At 37.9% G+C, this 20,045-nt stretch overlaps 2 protein-coding genes across 2 annotated transcripts; one reads left to right on the forward strand and one right to left on the reverse strand.

The window, feature by feature from the left end:
* Positions 1 to 5,144: 5,144 nt before the first annotated feature.
* Positions 5,145 to 12,994, forward strand: oxtr (oxytocin receptor). Its single transcript, XM_041981008.1, has 2 exons — positions 5,145 to 6,536; positions 12,084 to 12,994. The coding sequence occupies exons 1-2, from the start codon at positions 5,618 to 5,620 to the stop codon at positions 12,335 to 12,337; spliced, it is 1,173 nt and encodes a 390-aa protein (XP_041836942.1). The 5' UTR covers positions 5,145 to 5,617; the 3' UTR covers positions 12,338 to 12,994.
* Positions 12,995 to 14,689: 1,695 nt separating this feature from the next.
* Positions 14,690 to 17,668, reverse strand: cav3 (caveolin 3). Its single transcript, XM_041981012.1, has 2 exons — positions 17,385 to 17,668; positions 14,690 to 16,158 (listed from the first exon to the last, which is right to left on the reverse strand). The coding sequence occupies exons 1-2, from the start codon at positions 17,499 to 17,501 to the stop codon at positions 15,817 to 15,819; spliced, it is 459 nt and encodes a 152-aa protein (XP_041836946.1). The 5' UTR covers positions 17,502 to 17,668; the 3' UTR covers positions 14,690 to 15,816.
* Positions 17,669 to 20,045: the final 2,377 nt, after the last annotated feature.

The raw sequence follows: 20,045 nt of genomic DNA on the forward strand, positions 1-20,045 counted from the left end.
GAAATTTACCACAGATGGAAGGAATGTCAGTTCAACAGACTAGAAAATTGTACAATTACTAGGTTTTCCTTACAAAGATACATCTTTCACTGAAACATCTCTATACATGTTTCTACTTGACGTCCACTTCATACCTGTTGCTAAGGTTCACTTGGCTGTAAAAGAAGGGGGTGGATGGCAGGAAGTTCTTTTATGGACCTTTGTGAGACTCTGAACACCTTTTTTGCAAGAGATGATAAGTCTGAGGCTTAGCCTGCACCTGTTTTTGAGTATTTGGTTAACCCAAACATACACTTGTGTGTATTTAACTCAAATAATGTTCTTCTTGTTCTTGTTCTTGTTCTTGTTTTTGTTCTTGTTCTTGTTCTTGTTCTTGTTCTTGTTCTTGTTCTTGTTGTTCTTCTTCTTCTTCTTCTTATTATTATTATTATTATTTTGTAACATAGCCTACTAGTTTTGGTGCCTTAATCTTACCAAGCAACAGTTCAAAATAAAATGGAAAAAAGAACCAAGCTGAAGTCAAACTCTTTGCTGTAGAAGTCTGTTGTTTAATTCCTCCAACACCTAAATGCACTCTAGTTAGCAAGATGTTGATGTTGTTTGTGTACTTTGAAAACTGATTCTAAAGAGGATAAAATAATTTGAACGGTCATAATAAAAAGAAAAACCAACTTTCGGTTTGAACAGAATGTTCCCTTGTATTATTCATTAGTTTTTGGTCCATCCAGCCTGACCTCCATCCCTGTACAAACTTTGTAGCTAAATAACTACACTTTTTCCTCCGTTCCTCCTTTGCTTCTGTGATATGATTATTACAGCCATTAGGGGATGTTGTCACAATGAAGCATAAAGACAGGCCTTAATTAGATATTTGAATAAATTATCCATGGGTTCCTCATTTTGTAGGCTGATAATTCTTCAAATACAAGTGTTTAATTACAATATAGGTTTGAATATTCAGTAAATTTGATCACATAAATTTTTCTCAGTTTTAAGACTTCAGTGACTAAGTGCTTTATTAGAAGAAAAGTCAGCAGCTCACCACAGATAAAAGCTGCGAATAAAGACAGGATGTGTCCATTATGTTGGAGTCTTTAAAAACTACTGTATGACGCACTATGTCAAGAAATGCCATTTGCAGAGGATGTAGACCTTGAAATGTTGCGGCTATTTTGAACAAATCTTCAGTTTCCTGTTACAGTAATATCAGAAAACTTTATAGATTTTGTTTTCTGTTTTATTTGTTTTCTGACCAATTTGAATTTCTTTACATGAGGCTGAGCATCAACAGACAGCTGCACTAATGTGTATTATTCCCTATCTCTTCTGTGACACATGAAAAAGGCCAAACTCCATGGCAACATGACTCCAGTCTTATCCTCTAACGTAAATGCCATCAGTACGCCTCATCTGACACCACTCCTTTAACCCATTCAGGCCTGATGCAGCAGGCAATGTGAGTGTAGCGTCATTATTTCCAGGACACACCAGACATTTTAGAAACATTTAGAAAAATCAGATGGAATTCAATGTCTAACTAAAAGCTGGAGATTTAACTCCTTAAATGGTTTGTATTTCATGTCTGTAGTTTTCTTAATAGGCTGTTTTTTTGTGGTCAGGTTTTTAGAAAAGCTTCATATTTAAGGAAGACTGTCACAAAACAATGCCTTACAGTTTGTGTGAATGGGTTAAACCTTGTAAATCCAGCCTTATTTTCTTTATTACTGTGTATTCTTTCTCCACAACTTCTTTGAACTGTTGAAGACTCATCAACCCACTGACTGCTTTCTACTGATTTTCACACTGCTAAATCTTTCCAATTTCAGTTATTGTATTGGGATAATTTCATTTGATATGTTGTTATTTTCAGACCATTAAGTTTAATTACTCACATGATGACTTGTTTCATGTGGCGCACAAGAAATACAGTTAATGAAGTAACTTAATATTTTTATTCTCAACTAACAATTCACATCATTTGATGCATCATTATTTTTCTTCATTCACAGGCGACGTTAAATTGTCTTCAGCATGATTGATTCTGGTTTGAAATTCTGGGTTTTTTTAAAGCCACAAAAGGAAGAAATGCTCACTGAAACAAATAGTTTGACTCCAATAGATCTCACATGATGGTGCTGAAAAATCAGAAGTTGACAGTCACACAAAAAATATTGTAAAAATGTTTTGCCTTTGAACAAATATGGCTGTGCATATCTTTATGCACATGTACACAACTACACAAACACATACAATCTTAAAAGTAACCTTTGCATATGTTTCTATATATCCTTAATAGTAATTAGTAAAGTAGTAGTAATTAGTAAAGTAATAGTAAATAGTTCTGTGCAAGACAACGTAAAACAAAATAAACACAGTAAACACAGAGCCATCTTCTATTGTTTTTGTTACAGTTTCCTGATTTCTGCTTTATTCTTACTATATTTGTAAAACAATGTCACCGTTTTAAGTAAAAGGCTCCAAAATATTGGATGTTAGAATTTCTTCTCTTCGCAGCAAAAAAATAAATTTATAAATAAAAAAATAAAAAATACTCCTCCACATTTCTCCCTATTTGAACAGTGAAATCCTCTATGCTTTGCCTTTTAACACGCTAGCAAGAATTTCAAACCAGACCTCATGCTGTTTAGTATTCAACATGAACCATATAAAGATATAACGCCTTTCCAAAAGAAGTTGAAGTTAGGTGTCAGTGCACACTTTAAATTAAAGTAAAATACAAGTTGTTTCTTAAATCAAAGGTGTGGTATATATATATATATATATATATATATATATATATATATATATATATATATATATATATATATATATATATATATATATATTTATTAGAAATCTGAAAAGCTTTATTACCAGGTACGATAAACACAATAGAAAAAGGAAAAAAGATAAGAAAAAAACAAGTTGTATTAGTGCATTATGGGATTGCACGGTGGTGTGCACCCCTGCCTCTCAGCAAGAAGGTCACGGGTTCAGCCTTTCTTTGACGAGTTTGCATGTTCTGTTTGCATGTATGTGTAGATTCTCTCCAGCTACTCTGGCTTCCTCCAACTGTCCAAAGACCTGTATGTTAGGTTAATTAGATAAGTCTAAATTCTCCCTAGGAGTGAGTGTGAGTGGCAGTTTGTTGCCCTGTCCAGGGTGTACCCTGCCTCTTGCCTGCAAATTGCTGGGATCGGCTCCTGGAGAGCGTTTTGTGTAGAAGTTCACAGTCAACTGCCCGGGAGATGAACCGTCTTCAGCTGTATAACAAGAACAGTCTCTGCTGAGCCTTCTTGGTGAGCTCCCACTTGAGCTGACATCCACAAACAGGATCTTGATGTTGGATCCTGAAGAGTCCAGATGCTGGAGGATGAAGTGGAAGGCAATGTTTAAAACATCATCTGCAGTTCTTTTAGCTCTGTAGGCGTACAATAGGGGATCCAGGAGAGGGTGTGTAATCATTAAGTCCTGTGATCTGCCCTTTTGGGGGCTGGAATAATGGCTGATGTCTTGAAATCAGCTGCCACATTTTGAAGGGAGGAGAGTCCACAACTTTTTTTTTTTAGGGGATGTTTGGAGTTGGCAATTATTATAATTTTATAAGCAAAAATACTCCCTCATTCTTGCTTCATTGGACGCTTCAGCTGAGTTAATTAGTTTGCAGATTAGCGTCACATTCTTTTGTCATTCCACATCATTTCCACTCTCTCATCGGCCTTTTCCCACCACATTTTAAAAACTTGTTTAACATAAATGTATGTATGTATGTATGTATGTATATATGTGTGTGTGTATGTGTATGTGTATGTGTGTGTGTGTGTGTGTGTGTGTGTGTGTGTGTTTCAGCATTTAATATGATGTCTTTGCATTTAGTTGGATAAACTGCTTAAACAATTTAAAAAAACTGTTTGAAATCTGTTCTTTTACTCGGTATTCAATATTTTTTTTTCTTCTCCACTTTGGAAAAAGCAGTTATAATAATAGTTGGCCGTCATGTCAGCCCTTAGATCTCAATGTAACATTACATTTAGCAAAATGTGTGGGAAAGAGGAAAAAAATGTGTCCAGAGAAATAACTGGAGAGACTCACATGGATTTAAACATGGAAATCTCACAAGAATGCCAATAGAATCTCAGTCAAATTCCCTCTCCCTGTGTCCCTTTGTGCAGAAAGCAAAGGTAACCTCCCTCACGATTTTATTTACTAACGTGATCATCATCTGTACAATAATTATAAACAGATGTATAATGTTGTCATGTTATCGCTTGTGTAAATAAAGCAAAATCAATAGTCCAGTGAATGGTTTTATTCACTTGATGCTGAACAGTTTGTTTGCATCCTCAGAAGATCAATTGGACTTTAGAAAAGGAGCGCGTCATACATCCTCTCTGAGATACCTTTTGATATGAGCAATAAAAAGCACATGTTACAGCACCAACTGTGATTTTCTTGGAACATGTGCAAATTGCTTTTAGTGCCTCATCTGAAAAAGCATATAGCTTAGATATTTTATGTGCCAACAAATGCAGCCACCCATTTGGGATGGGTGGTGTAGGTGTGTGTGTGTGTGTATGCGGATTGAGGCAGGGGGGTGGGGGGTTTAAGAGGTGGGTGCTGCATTGATGATGTCTCATCCCTGAGTCCATTTCATTTTGGTTTGAAATTATTTGTAGTTTCCAAAGAGGAGGTTTGTGAACTTTTGTTGCTTATTGAAAATTAAATTCCAGCAGGATAAATTAATTTATTTAATCTTCATCTCTCCCCTCAGACTAGGGTGACATGAAAATGCTCTTTTCTATAAGTGAATGTTTGCAGCCCTATTAAAAATTATTGCCATTATCACCCTTTTACAGTCAACTTTGTTATTTTTACTAACTCTTTCCTGACAACTCAGACAGCCGTGTAGGGTTAAAAGAAAAAGGGGGGAGTCTAATTTAGTGCAGATCTTGGGGTTCACGCTCCGATGATGTTGGTGCTCCTATAGTTGCAAAGCTGAACATTGATGTTGATGAATAATGCACATGCCACCTAGTGGTGGTGATGATTAACACTTTTGGAGTCTTATTGGAGACCTTATAACAGAGGCTCATGCGCTGTTGCAGGTCATTCCGACTCCACCAGAGAAGATGATGAAGCTTTTACTTTCTGCAGATTTTTCTCATTTGTAACATTTGTAATTTTAAAAGCGAATATGTATATATTCTAGATCACAGCCCTGTATCTTTCTTTTGGGGTGGTTAGATTTAGGTTTGTTGGGTCAGTGAGATATGCTGTTATCAGATTTTAGACACTTGTTTTATCTTGTAGATCCGCAGACTTCAGCAACGTGTCTTAAAAAACAAAAACAAAAGAAACAGACTTTCTTAAAGGTTTCTATTGGTAGAAACACTTGCTCCTCTCACATCCTGTGCTTTTAGAAAGCATGGGTGACGTCCAAGACAACGTAAATCCCTTCTTTTATCAACTGAGAAGACTGAACCTGATAACATCTCACCCTTTGTCTTGTCACATTTGAAGAGGCTAAGAAGACTTTGAGACTTAAAACCCTCCCGGTACCTGAACCGTTGCGCGACTGCACAACCCTGACGCATCTGCAGAGGACGAGACTGCGGCAATGGAAAGTATTTCAAATGAAAGTGACTTTTGGCAGTTCAACGAATCCTGGAAGAACCCGAGTCTCATGAACGGGACCGGAGGCTTGAATCAGACGAACCCTCTGAAGCGAAATGAGGAGGTAGCGAAGGTGGAGGTGACTGTGCTCGCTCTGGTGCTGTTCCTGGCGCTGGCGGGGAACCTGTGCGTCCTGCTGGCCATCCACACAGCCAAACACAGTCAATCTCGTATGTATTACTTCATGAAGCACCTGAGCATCGCCGATCTTGTTGTGGCGATATTTCAAGTGCTCCCTCAACTTATATGGGACATTACATTTCGCTTCTATGGACCAGACATTTTGTGCAGGTTGGTGAAATACTTGCAGGTCGTTGGGATGTTCGCATCTACTTACATGTTAGTTTTAATGTCTGTAGACCGGTGTTTGGCAATTTGTCAGCCTCTCCGTTCATTGCATAGGAGAAAAGATCGTTTTTATGTCATATTTTCCTGGATCCTCAGTTTGCTCTTCAGTATCCCGCAGATGTTCATCTTTTCCCTCAAAGAGGTTGGCTCTGGAGTGTATGACTGCTGGGGCGACTTCGTAAAACCTTGGGGAGCCAAAGCTTACATTACATGGATCAGCCTCACCATCTATATTATTCCAGTGGCCATACTGAGCATTTGTTACGGACTAATTAGCTTCAAAATATGGCAAAACTTTAAATTAAAAACCAGACGAGAGCAGTGTATAAGCCTGACGCCCAAAACCTCCAAAAGCAACACACTGGCCCGCGTGAGCAGCGTGAAGCTCATCTCCAAGGCAAAGATAACCACAGTAAAAATGACTTTTGTGATTGTCGTGGCATACATCGTCTGTTGGACCCCCTTTTTTTCCGTCCAGATGTGGTCTGCGTGGGATCCAGCAGCCCCTCGCGAAGGTAGGTTAAAGTTTATTATAAAGAGCACGCGCGCCAGTGGGTCAAGACTGACACAGTGCACACGTTATATGCGCATTTGGAACGTTTTAAACACCAGCACAGAACCCATCATCTCATCTTTTGCACATTTCCTAGACACTGTTATCCATTGGAAATGATCAGTTTTCAGATGTTCATCCCTCTGGCTTTGCGCTCTTCACGTGCGAGGAGCGCGAAATTATGATGAGTCGCAGCTAATTAAGGAAACAAAAAGTAATTTTAAAGAGGTATTCAGACTGTTTTGTATTCCAGGCAGTAGATTTGTACAGCCAAGGTAACTCAGTAACCCAGCGAATTTACACCCATATAGCCTATTGGATATGTATGAATGTGTCAATAAGCAGTTGTAAAAGTAAGATTAAGATTAGAAAGAGACGCGGCCCGAAATATCACCTCACCACAAATATTTGGAAAACATTATCAGAATTGACATTGAAAACTAGTTGTCACATGGGCTATATAGAATCCTATTTAATGCAATGCACAATGTGCTGTTAGAAAACAAAATGATTGATTGGGGTTTCAGATGGAAAACGATGCACGCAGATTTCCCAACTTTCTTGTGAGCTTCCTTGCACTGCAGAGACCCACTGGCGGTTAATCATTAATCAACTTAGTGTGCGCCACCGCGCGTCCAGAAGCTTTGGTGCCTGTGGGGCACGTTGACATTTAACCACAATAAGCAACAAGCAGCGATCAACTGCTTGTGGTCAATTTGCTTCGATCTGCTTGGAAATGGCCACACCCACAAAAGATTTTATGTAAATATATATATATATATATATATATATATATATATATACGCACAAACACACACACACACACACACACACACACACACACAAATTAAATGTCTTTGTGCAATAAAAAGCTTTGCCTGGAAAAGCTGAAAAGGTAAATTGAAACGTTGATTTTCCAAACAATTTGTTCACTAGGTAGAATATAAAACATGCTTTTAAGTAATGTTTCGTAAGACTATAATAATAATAAAAAAAAACTTTAACACTGTATGTGTCCAAATTAAAGAATTCATACAAACCCCTAAAGAATAAAAGAATAATGTCGGGAGGTATAAATGCAGACCAGACATGGTGCAGGCCTTCTCTTTGTTGCTGAGGGTTTGTGTAAATGTTGTCAGCCACGTCAAACTGCATTGTTCACACCAACAATTTATGCTCTACTGCTAGTTGCTACACTGATGTATTAGAAGCAGAAGCATATTGCTTGATGAAACAGTAATTGGCTCTGACACCACACCTCACTGTGATGTTCAGAGTAACAGTGGCCAGAAATGAGCAATGACTTCAGCCCGTGAATGGAGAAGAAAGTGATTAATTCATTCATTTGCAGAGGCTGCATTATTGCAGGGAGGAGGACGATGGCTGGACGTGAACAGCACGTAGAAATGGCACACTTGGCAGTGACACGTGCCACTGTTTGTGTACAAAGAGAGTGTCATCTGTGTGTGCTGATAAGGTGTCAATTAGAAGCAGAAAGTGAGCCCAAAACAGAAAAATAAAGACCATCCAAGAGGAAAAATCACTACATTGCAATGATTTTATACACACACACTTACACACACACATATATACATAAGTGTGTATATATATATATATATATATATATATATATATATATATATATATATATATATATATATGTGTGTGTGTGTGTGTGACATGGATGCATGCATTGTCTAAGTTAAAATAAATAGATGGTTTGGATGTTTTCTCACTGAGAATGTCTTTTGGTGAGAAAGCCTGTAGTTAATACGAACCCTAGTTTAGCTGAGCATAATAACCAGAGACGGAGGGACCAAACTGAATCAGGCAGAAGCAGCTTGCCGTGTTTTCTCTGAATATCTTTACTTATTTTCCCCTGGGGACCAGAAACCTGTAATAACTTACTCAGAAAATAGCTTGAAATCATTGTTAATGAACTAGTTGTCCTCATTTAATTCTTTTTGCACAGATGAAAACAAAGATGCAATGGCTTACTTGCAGGCTGAGTTAAATATAATAGTCATTATATGTTAAGCTGACTAACTTCTAGATTCAGCTTTATATTTACAGTAATGTCATTACATGCTATCAATTTTCTCATCTTAGTCTCATCAGGGAACCAAACTATATCTCTGAAAAAAAAAACAAAAAAAACAAAACAAACGTGCCTGACGCACATGCTGTCAGTGTATGAAGTCTTCATCAAGGCAATCAATCTACATTTTAAACTTAAGAACAAGGAGCTAAATTTCCCTGTTTCTCTAAAGCAAATGATTACATTTTGATGACGTAAAATATAAAAAAAATTGTCATAGGGAGGAAGTTTACATTGTAATCACCCGATTAGGCTTATCAGATTGATTACTGAAAATGTCAGAAGACAGCTCCATTCTCTCGAAGGTTTGTTAGAGAGGTCTCGCTGGTGTCTGTGATTTCACATCAAGCAGCAAGACAGATTTCATTATGTAGTGGACAAAAAAACCACGAAGGTTAAACCTTGACTCAGACACACACATGGACTCCCAGAAACACACTGCGAATACAACCATCTCTCTGCTGAGCCTTGTGCCCTTGGAAGCTGACTCACACTCCGTATAGTATTGATTTGCATTAAGGGTTTGACAGACACAATGCCCAGTGTTCAATTTATTTTCAAAAGGTCAGTTCTTGTGTAGCATCTTTACAAGAAAAACGTTAAATAAAAATAGCTAAAAATATCACTTAATGTTAAAATCAAAATGAGGGGGACGCTTGTTTGCCACAAGGGAACAAGAATCAGCTTTAAATGAATTGCTGAGGAGTCCTTTGGACTGACCAGTATTAGCTGTGACAGCTGTACAGATGTACCACCCCAGGGATGATTAGTCTGTCTTTTCATTTGCTCTGTGATCTATCATTCCCTGGTGTAAGACACCATGAGCCAATTCAGCAAAGGCTCTTTCGTGATAGTGCCCCCTATTATTTAAATCAGGTCCAGGCCGCACTCTCATGTACTTTGATAATAAATCCCTGATAACCACCACTTGATCTTTTTTGCTGTCTGCCCTGCACTGTATTCCAGTGGCAGTAGCTTAAAAGGGATTATGAAACCTATGACAGTGTAAAATAGGAGTATACGAATCACTTATTCTGTCTTGGACTCGTGTTTTAATTTCATTATCTGGCCTTTCAATGACAGTTATTCTCAATCATATGTATGCCCACTCATTCTCACCATAATTTTATTACATCTCATGGGCAAATTATGAGAACAGCAGAGGAATGGCTGGACTGAAAGAGAGATTAGTAAGAAGAGGTTAAATACAGGATACAAACCAATTACATGATCTGAAACTCATTTGCTAAATGTCAGGTGGTTGGTGGCGTTAAAAGGAAAATGTCATGCAATCCCACTTCAGGTTTCTTGGTGTAATGTATCACCACGTTGTGCAAGAAGCCTTTCCACTTTTCAGACGCTAATGATGACAGCATGCTTTGTTTTATACATCAGCATGAACTTGTTTATAAACTGAATCTGACTTCTTTTTTTGGAGGGGGGGACTCTTAAAAAGATGTTGCACATTTTACTGATTTTGTCAAGCTGCTGGCCTGGTCTGTTTTACCTCCGAATACTGGCTGGGATTTCATCAACTAAGAAAGCTTCACAATTGCACGGTTTGGCCTTTGTTTTGAAACAGGGGATCTGAACAGATTGTGACAGAAAATGGGAAACAGATGACAGGGGGAAAAAGCAGTCAAGTCCACAACCAGGCCATGTGTTTTGTGAAGCTAAGTTCTGGTATAATGTGCTTTGAACTGCAAATAAATGAGTTTCATAAAAAGGTCTTTGCTATGTTCCCTACCTCCAACTCCCAAACCGTATTCAGTGCATCCTGGCTACTCTAAGAGAATTCTCCCTAGCTATGCCTTTGTTTGTTATATTAACTCATAATCAAGATTAAACAGAGCAAGTATAGAGTATGTTTGAGGTTACTCAAAATCTAATAAAACCATAACTACTGGGTTTGTTGTATATGACTTCTTTGAAGCCTTGTTTTGGCCATCCCCCTGCACAAAGAAGACTCAATTTAGAGACAAGGCAAGGCAAATTTATTTGTATTAGCACATTTCATACATAAGTCAACCCAATGTGCTGTACATAATCAAAAAGAAACAGATGAGAGAGTACACAGAATGAGGTACATTTGATAAAAACAGACATCCATGGGAAATACATAATCATCATATTCATTATCATCATCACTGTCACCAGGCTGTTCTTATTTATGGAACCACAATGGTGGAGTTATGAAATGCTAACAGAACAAACACATCTTTCTCTACCTTTAAGAGGCTCTTCAAGCTTAACCTAAAGAACATGTAACACCCTCACACAACTAACCTGCTCTTACTTTCATACTCTGATATTTACATTTACTCATACTGATTTAGTACTCAGTGTGCAGTTTCTTAATGCACTGAAGCCTGAATGTTGTTATCTTACTTGTTTACATTTTTTATGTCATAAAATGACTCACATATGCCTAAAAGGAGTTGGTAGAAGGTGTGATGGCACCACAGTCACACAAGAGAACTAAATTTATGTCCCATCCAAGGCAATATTTTCCAATAACTTTTCACTTTTCAACTTTGTATGGTTTGTTAGGGTAAGTCATAAAAGGGTTAGGTTTGAATTCTATGGTTACATCTTATTACTTTGCCCGAGTACTTCTCTATTCAGAACAAAAGGCAAAGTAAAATGTTACAATCTCACAGTTTCTGCATCTTAAAGAAGCCCTACTGAATTTGGGATGACTTTTCTCTTTGAAGAAGAGCCGTTCGGGTCAAAGTGAGCTATCTGATCCATGCTGTTGCATCACTAACATTCAGCCGCATCATTTGGATGGCTAAAAAGAATTAATAGACCTTTTTCACAGCAGGCAAGCACAGGTGTAATAATGTCAGCTACAGCCCAGTGAGTGCCTCCTCTTGTTCTCACTGGTTTGGTGTTATGGCTCACTGGGACTCTTAATGGAACTTAACCATGATTTTGCTGCATCTTTGCTTTTCTCAACAGTGGCATGTTAAAATATATGTTTTTAAAAGAGCTCTGTGGAGATAAGAGTTTGAGAGTTTGTTAAAGGGATTAGGTTTAGATGCAGGACTAGGATTAAACCTGCCACATCTGCTTTTTAATGTCTCCTGTTGCAGTAAAGTTGTAGGAACTCATCATAGAATAGATAGAGGAGGGTTAGGGTTAAGCATAGGGATCTGTTTTTCAAAATTGTCACAAATAATTTAAAATGTGTGTGCATCAACTAAGAAAGTATAAGATATCTTTTCCCCCTAGTACACACAACAAAGAATGGCAGTGAATGTAGTTTAAGCAAGTCACCAACATCCTTATTCATTTTAGTAAAAAAACAAAAAACAAAAACAAAAAACCTTCAGGCCAGAATGTTTTGTATAAATAAATTTTTCTTTTATCTCACCACAGTAAATTTTCTCTGTTTCTCCCCACACACAGCCATGCCCTTCATTATCTCCATGCTGCTGGCCAGCCTCAACAGTTGCTGCAATCCTTGGATCTACATGTGCTTTGCTGGGCATCTATTTCACGACCTGAGACAAAACTTTCTTTGTTGTTCTGCTCACTACCTGAAATCATCCCAGTGCCGCTGTGAGCGTGACTTTGACTCCAGCCACAAGAGCAACTCCTCAACCTTTGCCATTAAGAGCACTAGCAGTCAGAGGAGCATCACACAGACGTCCACCACATAAGCCCCCCCACACCTTGTCCCCTCTGTCAGGCTGCCCACTCAACCTTCCACTACATGCTGCTGCACATAAATTTTCCAGTAGTTCGATTTCTTCTAACACCCTTCACTACAAGGCTTATTTTAGCAAGACTGGTAGTGAAGGGTTTTGTCATTTTATGACAAAAGTCACAATATTTTTTATTTCAGCATAAATTGGCAATTAAACTGTGAAATAGATCATTGAATGAAACAAATGACTTGTTCTTATAAAGAAATGAAATTTCTGTGGACCACCTTAAAAAATCAGATGTTTATTAATATTATTATTATTATTATTATTATTATTATTATTATTATTATTATTATTATTATTATTATTATTGTACCAATTTTTTTTTTTTATTTAGATGTACAGATGTGTGTTTGTGTATTTACTGTGAAGAAAAGTATGAACAGAGAGTATTTGAAGTATTTTATAGCACCATCATCAACCACAGTGTTGACACAGGTTTTGTGGCCAGCAGAGCTTATGGGTCCTGTTTGTCTGTGTTATGATGCAATAGTTCTTCTGTCATAAATATTGTGTACCCAGTTGTTTACTTTGCTACATAACTGCATAGATTTAAACTTACTTAACGTCATGTTAGATATGAAACCTCATGGCTGTCACTGATATAAATTTGTCAAATGAATAAAAAGTAAATAAAGAGTTAAAGCAAGAACCAATGGCGTTATTAATTACACACAGTTGATATTCACCGGAGCTCCTTTTGTCTTCTGAGCAGACTGAAGACCATCTCTGTCCTGAAGAAACTTTGGGTTGAAGCAAAATTTTTGCTGTACATTCAAACTGTGAACATCTTATTCAGCCTCAGAAGTCTGAGGCCACTACAGGAAGGAAATAATGTAGCTCACCTTTCTGAAAGTTAGTTGAGGTAAATGCACCTGCATGATAATAAAACAATAAATGGTCCACACTCTATTTTTTTTAATGTTACTCTGTACACAGTATGCATTGATTTGTTTACAGATACAGATGGAACAATTCAGCGGCGATATGGGGTTCAGTGTCTTGTCCAAGGACACTTTAGCATGTGGACAGGCTGGGGATCCAAATACTAACCTTCCATTTGGAGGACGACCACTGAGTCACAGGGGCTCCAGGTGTGGATGATTAATACACCTGAGCTTATCTTTGTTTAGGAACCTTCCTAGCAGCCATTTGAAATCTCCAAATACTAATAATACTCGTAATAAAGTTATATTATAGAATAGAAATACTTAATTAATCCCTTTGGAGAGTCCTCAGGGAAATTTGGGTATTTTATTTTAATTTTATGTCTTTATATACTAATATGATATATAGTCTGTGTAACACTGTGATTGGGTTGCATTAGATGAAGTATCTAAAGAACCTTTAGCAGAATATTTATTGTGCATCTGTAGTTTGAGTTCTGCAGGCTCTCAGCAAGTCATCTATATTTCTGCTACCACCTTAACTTAACCCTGTGATGTTTTCCAACAATGTCAAAGATAAGAAGCTAAGAAGAACTGGTAAGTTTTTTTTTCTTCTTCTTCCTAACTAATAATAGTAATAATAATAATAATAACTAATAATAATAATAATAATAATAATAGCTTTCTTGTGCTCCATTGTGGGCATCAGGGATCTCAGTTTTCGGGGTGATTAGCTGCCCATGGATGCTGATTGTTGGAAAAAAGTTTGATAAGTTAGATTGCATGTAATTTTTTTTTAATTTCCCTCCTTCTAGGCTGTCCTTGTTTTCCTTGCACCCTCTCTTCCCTTTCTCCCCTCTTCTTAATTACAGAAGGGAGTCCAGGTATGCTGCCGTGAGGCTCCATCTGTCTGTCAACATTCATCATTGTCAGCTGTCAAGACAAGCCCCAGACCCTACCTGATCAAATAGTCACCTGCCTTGTCATCTACAATTTATTACAATCGTTGTTTATCTCCACGTGCTTACCTTCTTCTCCATATCTTCAATAGACAATCCAGACAAGATTTCTTCTTCACTGGACTGTTCAACTGCAACAATATGTCTCTTGTTGGACAAAGAACCAAAGGACTTTCTGTGCTCTGCAGCCTGCAATTTTAATTGTTAATTGTTCATTTTAATTGCATTTCCTAAATAAATTAATTAAAAATGTTCTGTTTAAAAGATTAAACAGAAAGATCTATCTATCTATCTATCTATCTATCTATCTATCTATCTATCTATCTATCTATCTATCTATCTATCTATCTATCTATCTATCTATCTATCTATCTATCTATCTATCTATCTATCCATCTATGTGTGTCTGTGTGTGTGAGAGAGAGTGTGTATGCATGAAGACACTTGTGAGTACCATCAGTGTTTCACTGTTTTAATGTTAGAATGTTTCACCAGTGCGCTTGGATCATTCAAACGGTTGAACTAGACAGAAAATCTAAAAACAGATTAACAAAAAGAAAAAGAAACAGAGAGGGAAACACACTGAGGTTATAAACAAAGAAGGGTGTGGTAACACTGAATCATCAAGTATGAGTCTCAGACACAAAAGAGGAGCACATGAAAGATACACAACAGCATCCTCTAGTGGGTCACACTCCACTGGTCAGTTTTTCCAGGATGGCTGAAGGTTTTAAAAAAACACCCCAAATCACAGCGATATTTTACATAACTTCTGCAAAGCCTTTAAATGAATCTTCTTTATAAACCAAATACTACACCAGTGGTGCAACATAATTATTAAAGTGTAATTTGGCTTTTATACATTTGTACTTTTCTAAAGAACACAGTGAGCACAAATTGAAGAGGAAGTTTTCACCTTTTTTCTGCCAGTAGTCAATGCATTCACATACACACCTGAAATATCTAAACAAAAACTATTATTATTCCTCTCATGATACTCTGATAAAAAGGATGATCTGAATGACTGTCCCTGTTCAATTAGAAGCTTGATAGTTTTTGGAAGTGTTGTCAAAATAAAGAGAAAAATATATCTGAAAACATTTTAGATCATGTGAAAAAAAAAATCTGTCAACGCTACTACCAGAAGAATCTATAACTTTTAAAAACAGCCAAATGTGACGCATACAGGAACATCATCCACAGGTTCATCAGTATTTGGAGTTCCTTCCCTTTTCTGAGAGAATAAAGCTGTTGGATGAGATTTTTATTTTACAAATAAATGTAGATAGTCAGATCTTCTTTGTGATAGACGGCCCACTTCTTCTCGACTGAGAAGCACATACAAGTGCTGGAGCTGTCAGAAAAAAATGCTGCCTGCTGCACCTGTCACAGCGCTTCTGGTAGCAAAATGCACACTGGGCATGTCAAGTCTCAGATCTTTCAGGTTGGAGGATGGTGATCAGCTTGTTACAACGGCAAGAGGAAGACTATATGGGAGAAAGCAAAGTGCCAGGACTGTTTTTCTGGTGTATAAAAACATACCACACATCATCCTGTCATACTTGAAAAACTGCAGTGTGAGTTCTTAGACTTCTTTGCGCAGTGCCACGCGCACGCTGCTGAAAATTTTGCCTAGGGCTTCGAAGAATGGATCACAGAAGGTCTGAATGCAGAGAGAGTAAATGCGGCTGACGCACTGCGACTCAATCAGACAGCTCTTGATGCAGGGAACCACAGCCCAGATGTGGCAGAAGGAAATGCAGGCAAAAAGGAAGCCCCAGAGCAGGGCAACAGGAATACCGAAGACAGCCGACAAGATGCGGTAGCACCAGTATTTGGACACAGTGAAGGTGGTGTAGCTGAGCTTCCACACCCCATCTAGGCTGTGTGTGCCATCCGGCTCAGCAATGACATCCTCAAACTCCACCTAGTAAGACATTTAAAAGAGACATTTATTAGTAAATATCCCTGCCAGGACAGAGCTTTTAGCCCTCATCATTCATATTTCCATGTCAAGTATGACATTTTTACTTTTCAAAGCTGAGTACTAGGGGCAAATTTATGCACAGAAACTAATTATCTATCCACTTCAAGTGCTGTCATACAGGCAAAGTTGTGGAGAGGCATTTAATGTGATGTTCAGATTGGTCAAAATGCTCTGCTCCGGCACATTTTTCACAAATCAAAGTTAGGCTCATGTAAAATTCATAAGAAAAACTACAATGGCCCAATCTGTCTGGTCTTTTCTGGAAAGTTGGCCATTACATGCTCAGCTAAGACTGGAGCAACAAAATCACCACGTCTGTTATCATACTTCACCATCCTCTGAATGAATGTCTGAACATGGACAGCTTATCTATATTTTTCTGAACAGTACAAATACAGGTCTTTTAAAGCTTTTGGAAAACTGTTTCAATCAAATTCTATTAAAAAGAAAAAATATCAATATTCATTACATTAAATAGACTAACACCCAAATGGTCCATAGCTGGAAAATTGGATTCCTTAAGTGGGATTAGACTAATTAGGGGCAGTGTTTTAATTAACAATCGACTCTTTTTCAGTTAAAAGCAAATAAATTTAAAATCCCTGCAGGAAATTCTTGCATAGATTTTAAATGTGATTGCTAATTCGGCACCAACTCTAACTCCCAGGCTAGAGTGTTGGGAATAATGTTAAACTTTACTCTTATGAATGAACAGTTTTGTAGAGTTTCTGAAAACTGACTGTAAATTGTTCCAAACTGAGCAGTCAGCTCAGTAAACAAATGCTTGACTCATAACTGATTTACTATCCTCTTAGACAATGTCAAATAAATAAATAAATAATATATTTGTCCCTGTCTGAAAAAAGATATTTTGTGATGGTTACATGGCAACAGTTACAAATACAAACAGTAACCTAAAAAAAACATGGTAGCACAGTGTATCAGTTTCAAGCTTTAACCCATTCCCAAAATAAGCTTTGTGCTATGCACATGCAACAGGAATAGCTCTTAGTCTATTTCGAGATTTTTAAAGCAACACAATAACCTGTTCTCTCCTTTTGTTCCTGACAACCACATTATTCAATTTCTCCACATTTCCATACATGCAAAGATGGGGGTTTCACTCTTAAACCTTCCCATGGGCGCTGTCACCAAACTGCACAAACCTTCACTACATCCTCATTGATCTGCTTGGGGTCTCTGTTAATTAGATCGATCTCTTTGGTGTGACTGTCCTTCACAATCTTCTCCTCGTTGGCGTTGTACTGGTACTGATCCGCCATGGTGGGGCTGCAGGTCCTGGTCCAGCTGTAGACAGAGAGGATAAGCCTTTCTGGACACTACACGCAGCCGGCTCACTTCACTTCTGACCCCTGTGGAAAGACTGTGACACTCCCGCTGACATGCCAGTGGACAGCTGTTGGAGGCGTCCTGGTAAAAATGGAGGCCTTACCCCCACCCTGTGCTCACACAGGCACCCACAGGGAGAAAGAGTACGCTCACACGCATGCACCCAATGTAATGAACGCAGACAGAAAAGGAATGCCTCAAAGGAGAACCCAGAGTTGTGTCAGATTTCACATGGAGTTGTTAAGTTAGCTGGGCTGGGTTTGCACAGTGACACTAACTTCCACTGCAGAATGCGGGAGTAAGGACAAACACACTCATGCTCTGGTTTGAGCTGAACTGTAGTAAAGTCTAATGGCTGATTGTGAAGGAATTTATTTATTTTTCTTCTTTTTGGTGTTGTGTGGTATGCATAATCATCACTGTCTGCACTTTCACTTTGTTTTAAGGCTGAGGAACATGATTCCTATTAATAAAGACTTTACCGACAAGGAATTTATCAGCTTCTCTAATGATTCATTTTGAAGACTTGATTGGAAATTTTTGTTAATGCTTCATGCTTGATATGTTTGCAGCTGACAATGTTTAATTATGAATACAAACACAAACACCCAGAGCACATAACAGGGTACACTGAGGGAAATCCACTCTCCATCGCTGGATGTCAGGGGAATGAACCAAAACCATATGATCTGCTTCATGAGCATTGGCATGGCATTTATAAGAGCAACATGCCTTTATTTTTCATATGGTACAAAATAAATAACAATAACATAAGCATAAGAAAAAACATATATTTAGCCTCTTCAGATTTATCTGATTTTTATGGGGTTGAGAACATAAAATTCAATAGTTCCCTAAAATAAAACTCAGTCTTCAGCCTTCTTTAAACTGTGCAGATGGTGCTATCCATCACAGATTTCCATATGAGCATGCTGCATAAACAAACTCATACAGTGGAGCGGCCAAATAAAGTGGGGGTAAAGAAAGGGTGGGGCAGAGATCATCCCTGTGAAATGTGGTATAAAACCTCACAGCACCCCCAGATCACTGTTGCTATTTTTCTCAATCAGTTGGGTCTAAAAGAAGTACAGGAAGCGTGAATCTAGAGCATGGATTGGCATTCCTTGTGCTAGATCCCTGGTAGTAGAGACAAAGATGAGAAGGGAGAGGTGGGATGAGATCAGAGTGCATGTGATTGAGTGCCAGGCCAATTAGACGACTATTCTTGGTGTGGCAGTGGAGAGAAGAACTAAGTTAGGCGTGGAGGCAGGGGGACAGAAATAGCTTAGCAGAGAGAGGTGGTGGGCATACCTCAGTATTCATGGGTGTCTATATAGTAATCTGAGACTGCACTGGCTCTTATCTTCCATTAAATTCAGACAAACACACATGCCTCTCAGACCAGATTTGGGGGTCTAATGGAGTGTAATGGTGTATAGTGGGTATCACTAACTCAGGTTATTTAACAAATGCTGTCTGTGCAAAAAGCAGTATTGGGTGTGGTGCTTGTTACATATATGCAACATTGCTTAGTACTGATTTGTTACATAACAACTTTGTTATACTATTTCTAGTAAGTTGGGAGACTCAATTTTTTCCTCCTGTTTCTTAATCGGATAGAATAAACAACAGAATTATGACACTGATCCGTCATATGGGAAGAAAAATAGGTAGAGCTTAGCAGATCTTGAAGGATTTTACACTTGCAAGATGTTTTATTCAAATAAAAGATTGTGGATGTCTATGAGTCAGGTAAAGGATTTACATCCATTTATTTCCTATACCTTTTTCTATACCCTGGACACGTCAGTCCATCGCAGGGCTGATCTCAGACGTGTTTAAGCTAAAAAGTACCACACAACAGAAAATCATCTAGGTGGTGTAAATTACAACCAAATGCAATTTTTTCCAGGAACAGCACCAAGAGACTGTTCAAATTTGACCAGCATAAAGGATCTGCCAGGAAAAAGTTTTTACTGCCCAACAAAAGCATTAGAGGAAAACTGCGGTTTGTTAGTTGGCAAACTGCAATCTTGTTAAAGGTCTTTGCCTTCATGTCAAACAGTCCACTAGAATCAGGGTTAATTTGTGCACAAATAAGAACATACATGTGCATATGCAATTACTTCACCATATTTAAAAAGCTATGAATATGCATGGCTTTTAAATGTTGCAATCAGTGAGAAATTGCTCACATCTGCAAGAGAGTAATTTCTGTTCCCATCTGCCCCAAATGGATGCAGAAACTCATTTGATTAATTATTTGCATATAAAAACATTGCATTTATTCGTCAGACCTGGAAATGGAAACAGTAGCAAAGAAGAAGTGCAGCTTCACAAAATGCTTCAGGTAAATTGTCACATTCATTGGAGAAATGGTGAGAATTCGATTAATTTGATAGTTTTATTTCCAAGGTCCAAAGAGAAAAACAATTACTTAATGGAAAAAAACAACAGAGGCTATCGATTATGTTGAA

Source organism: Melanotaenia boesemani, chromosome 3, assembly GCF_017639745.1.
Source record: "Melanotaenia boesemani isolate fMelBoe1 chromosome 3, fMelBoe1.pri, whole genome shotgun sequence".
Taxonomy (NCBI): Eukaryota; Metazoa; Chordata; class Actinopteri; order Atheriniformes; family Melanotaeniidae; genus Melanotaenia; species Melanotaenia boesemani.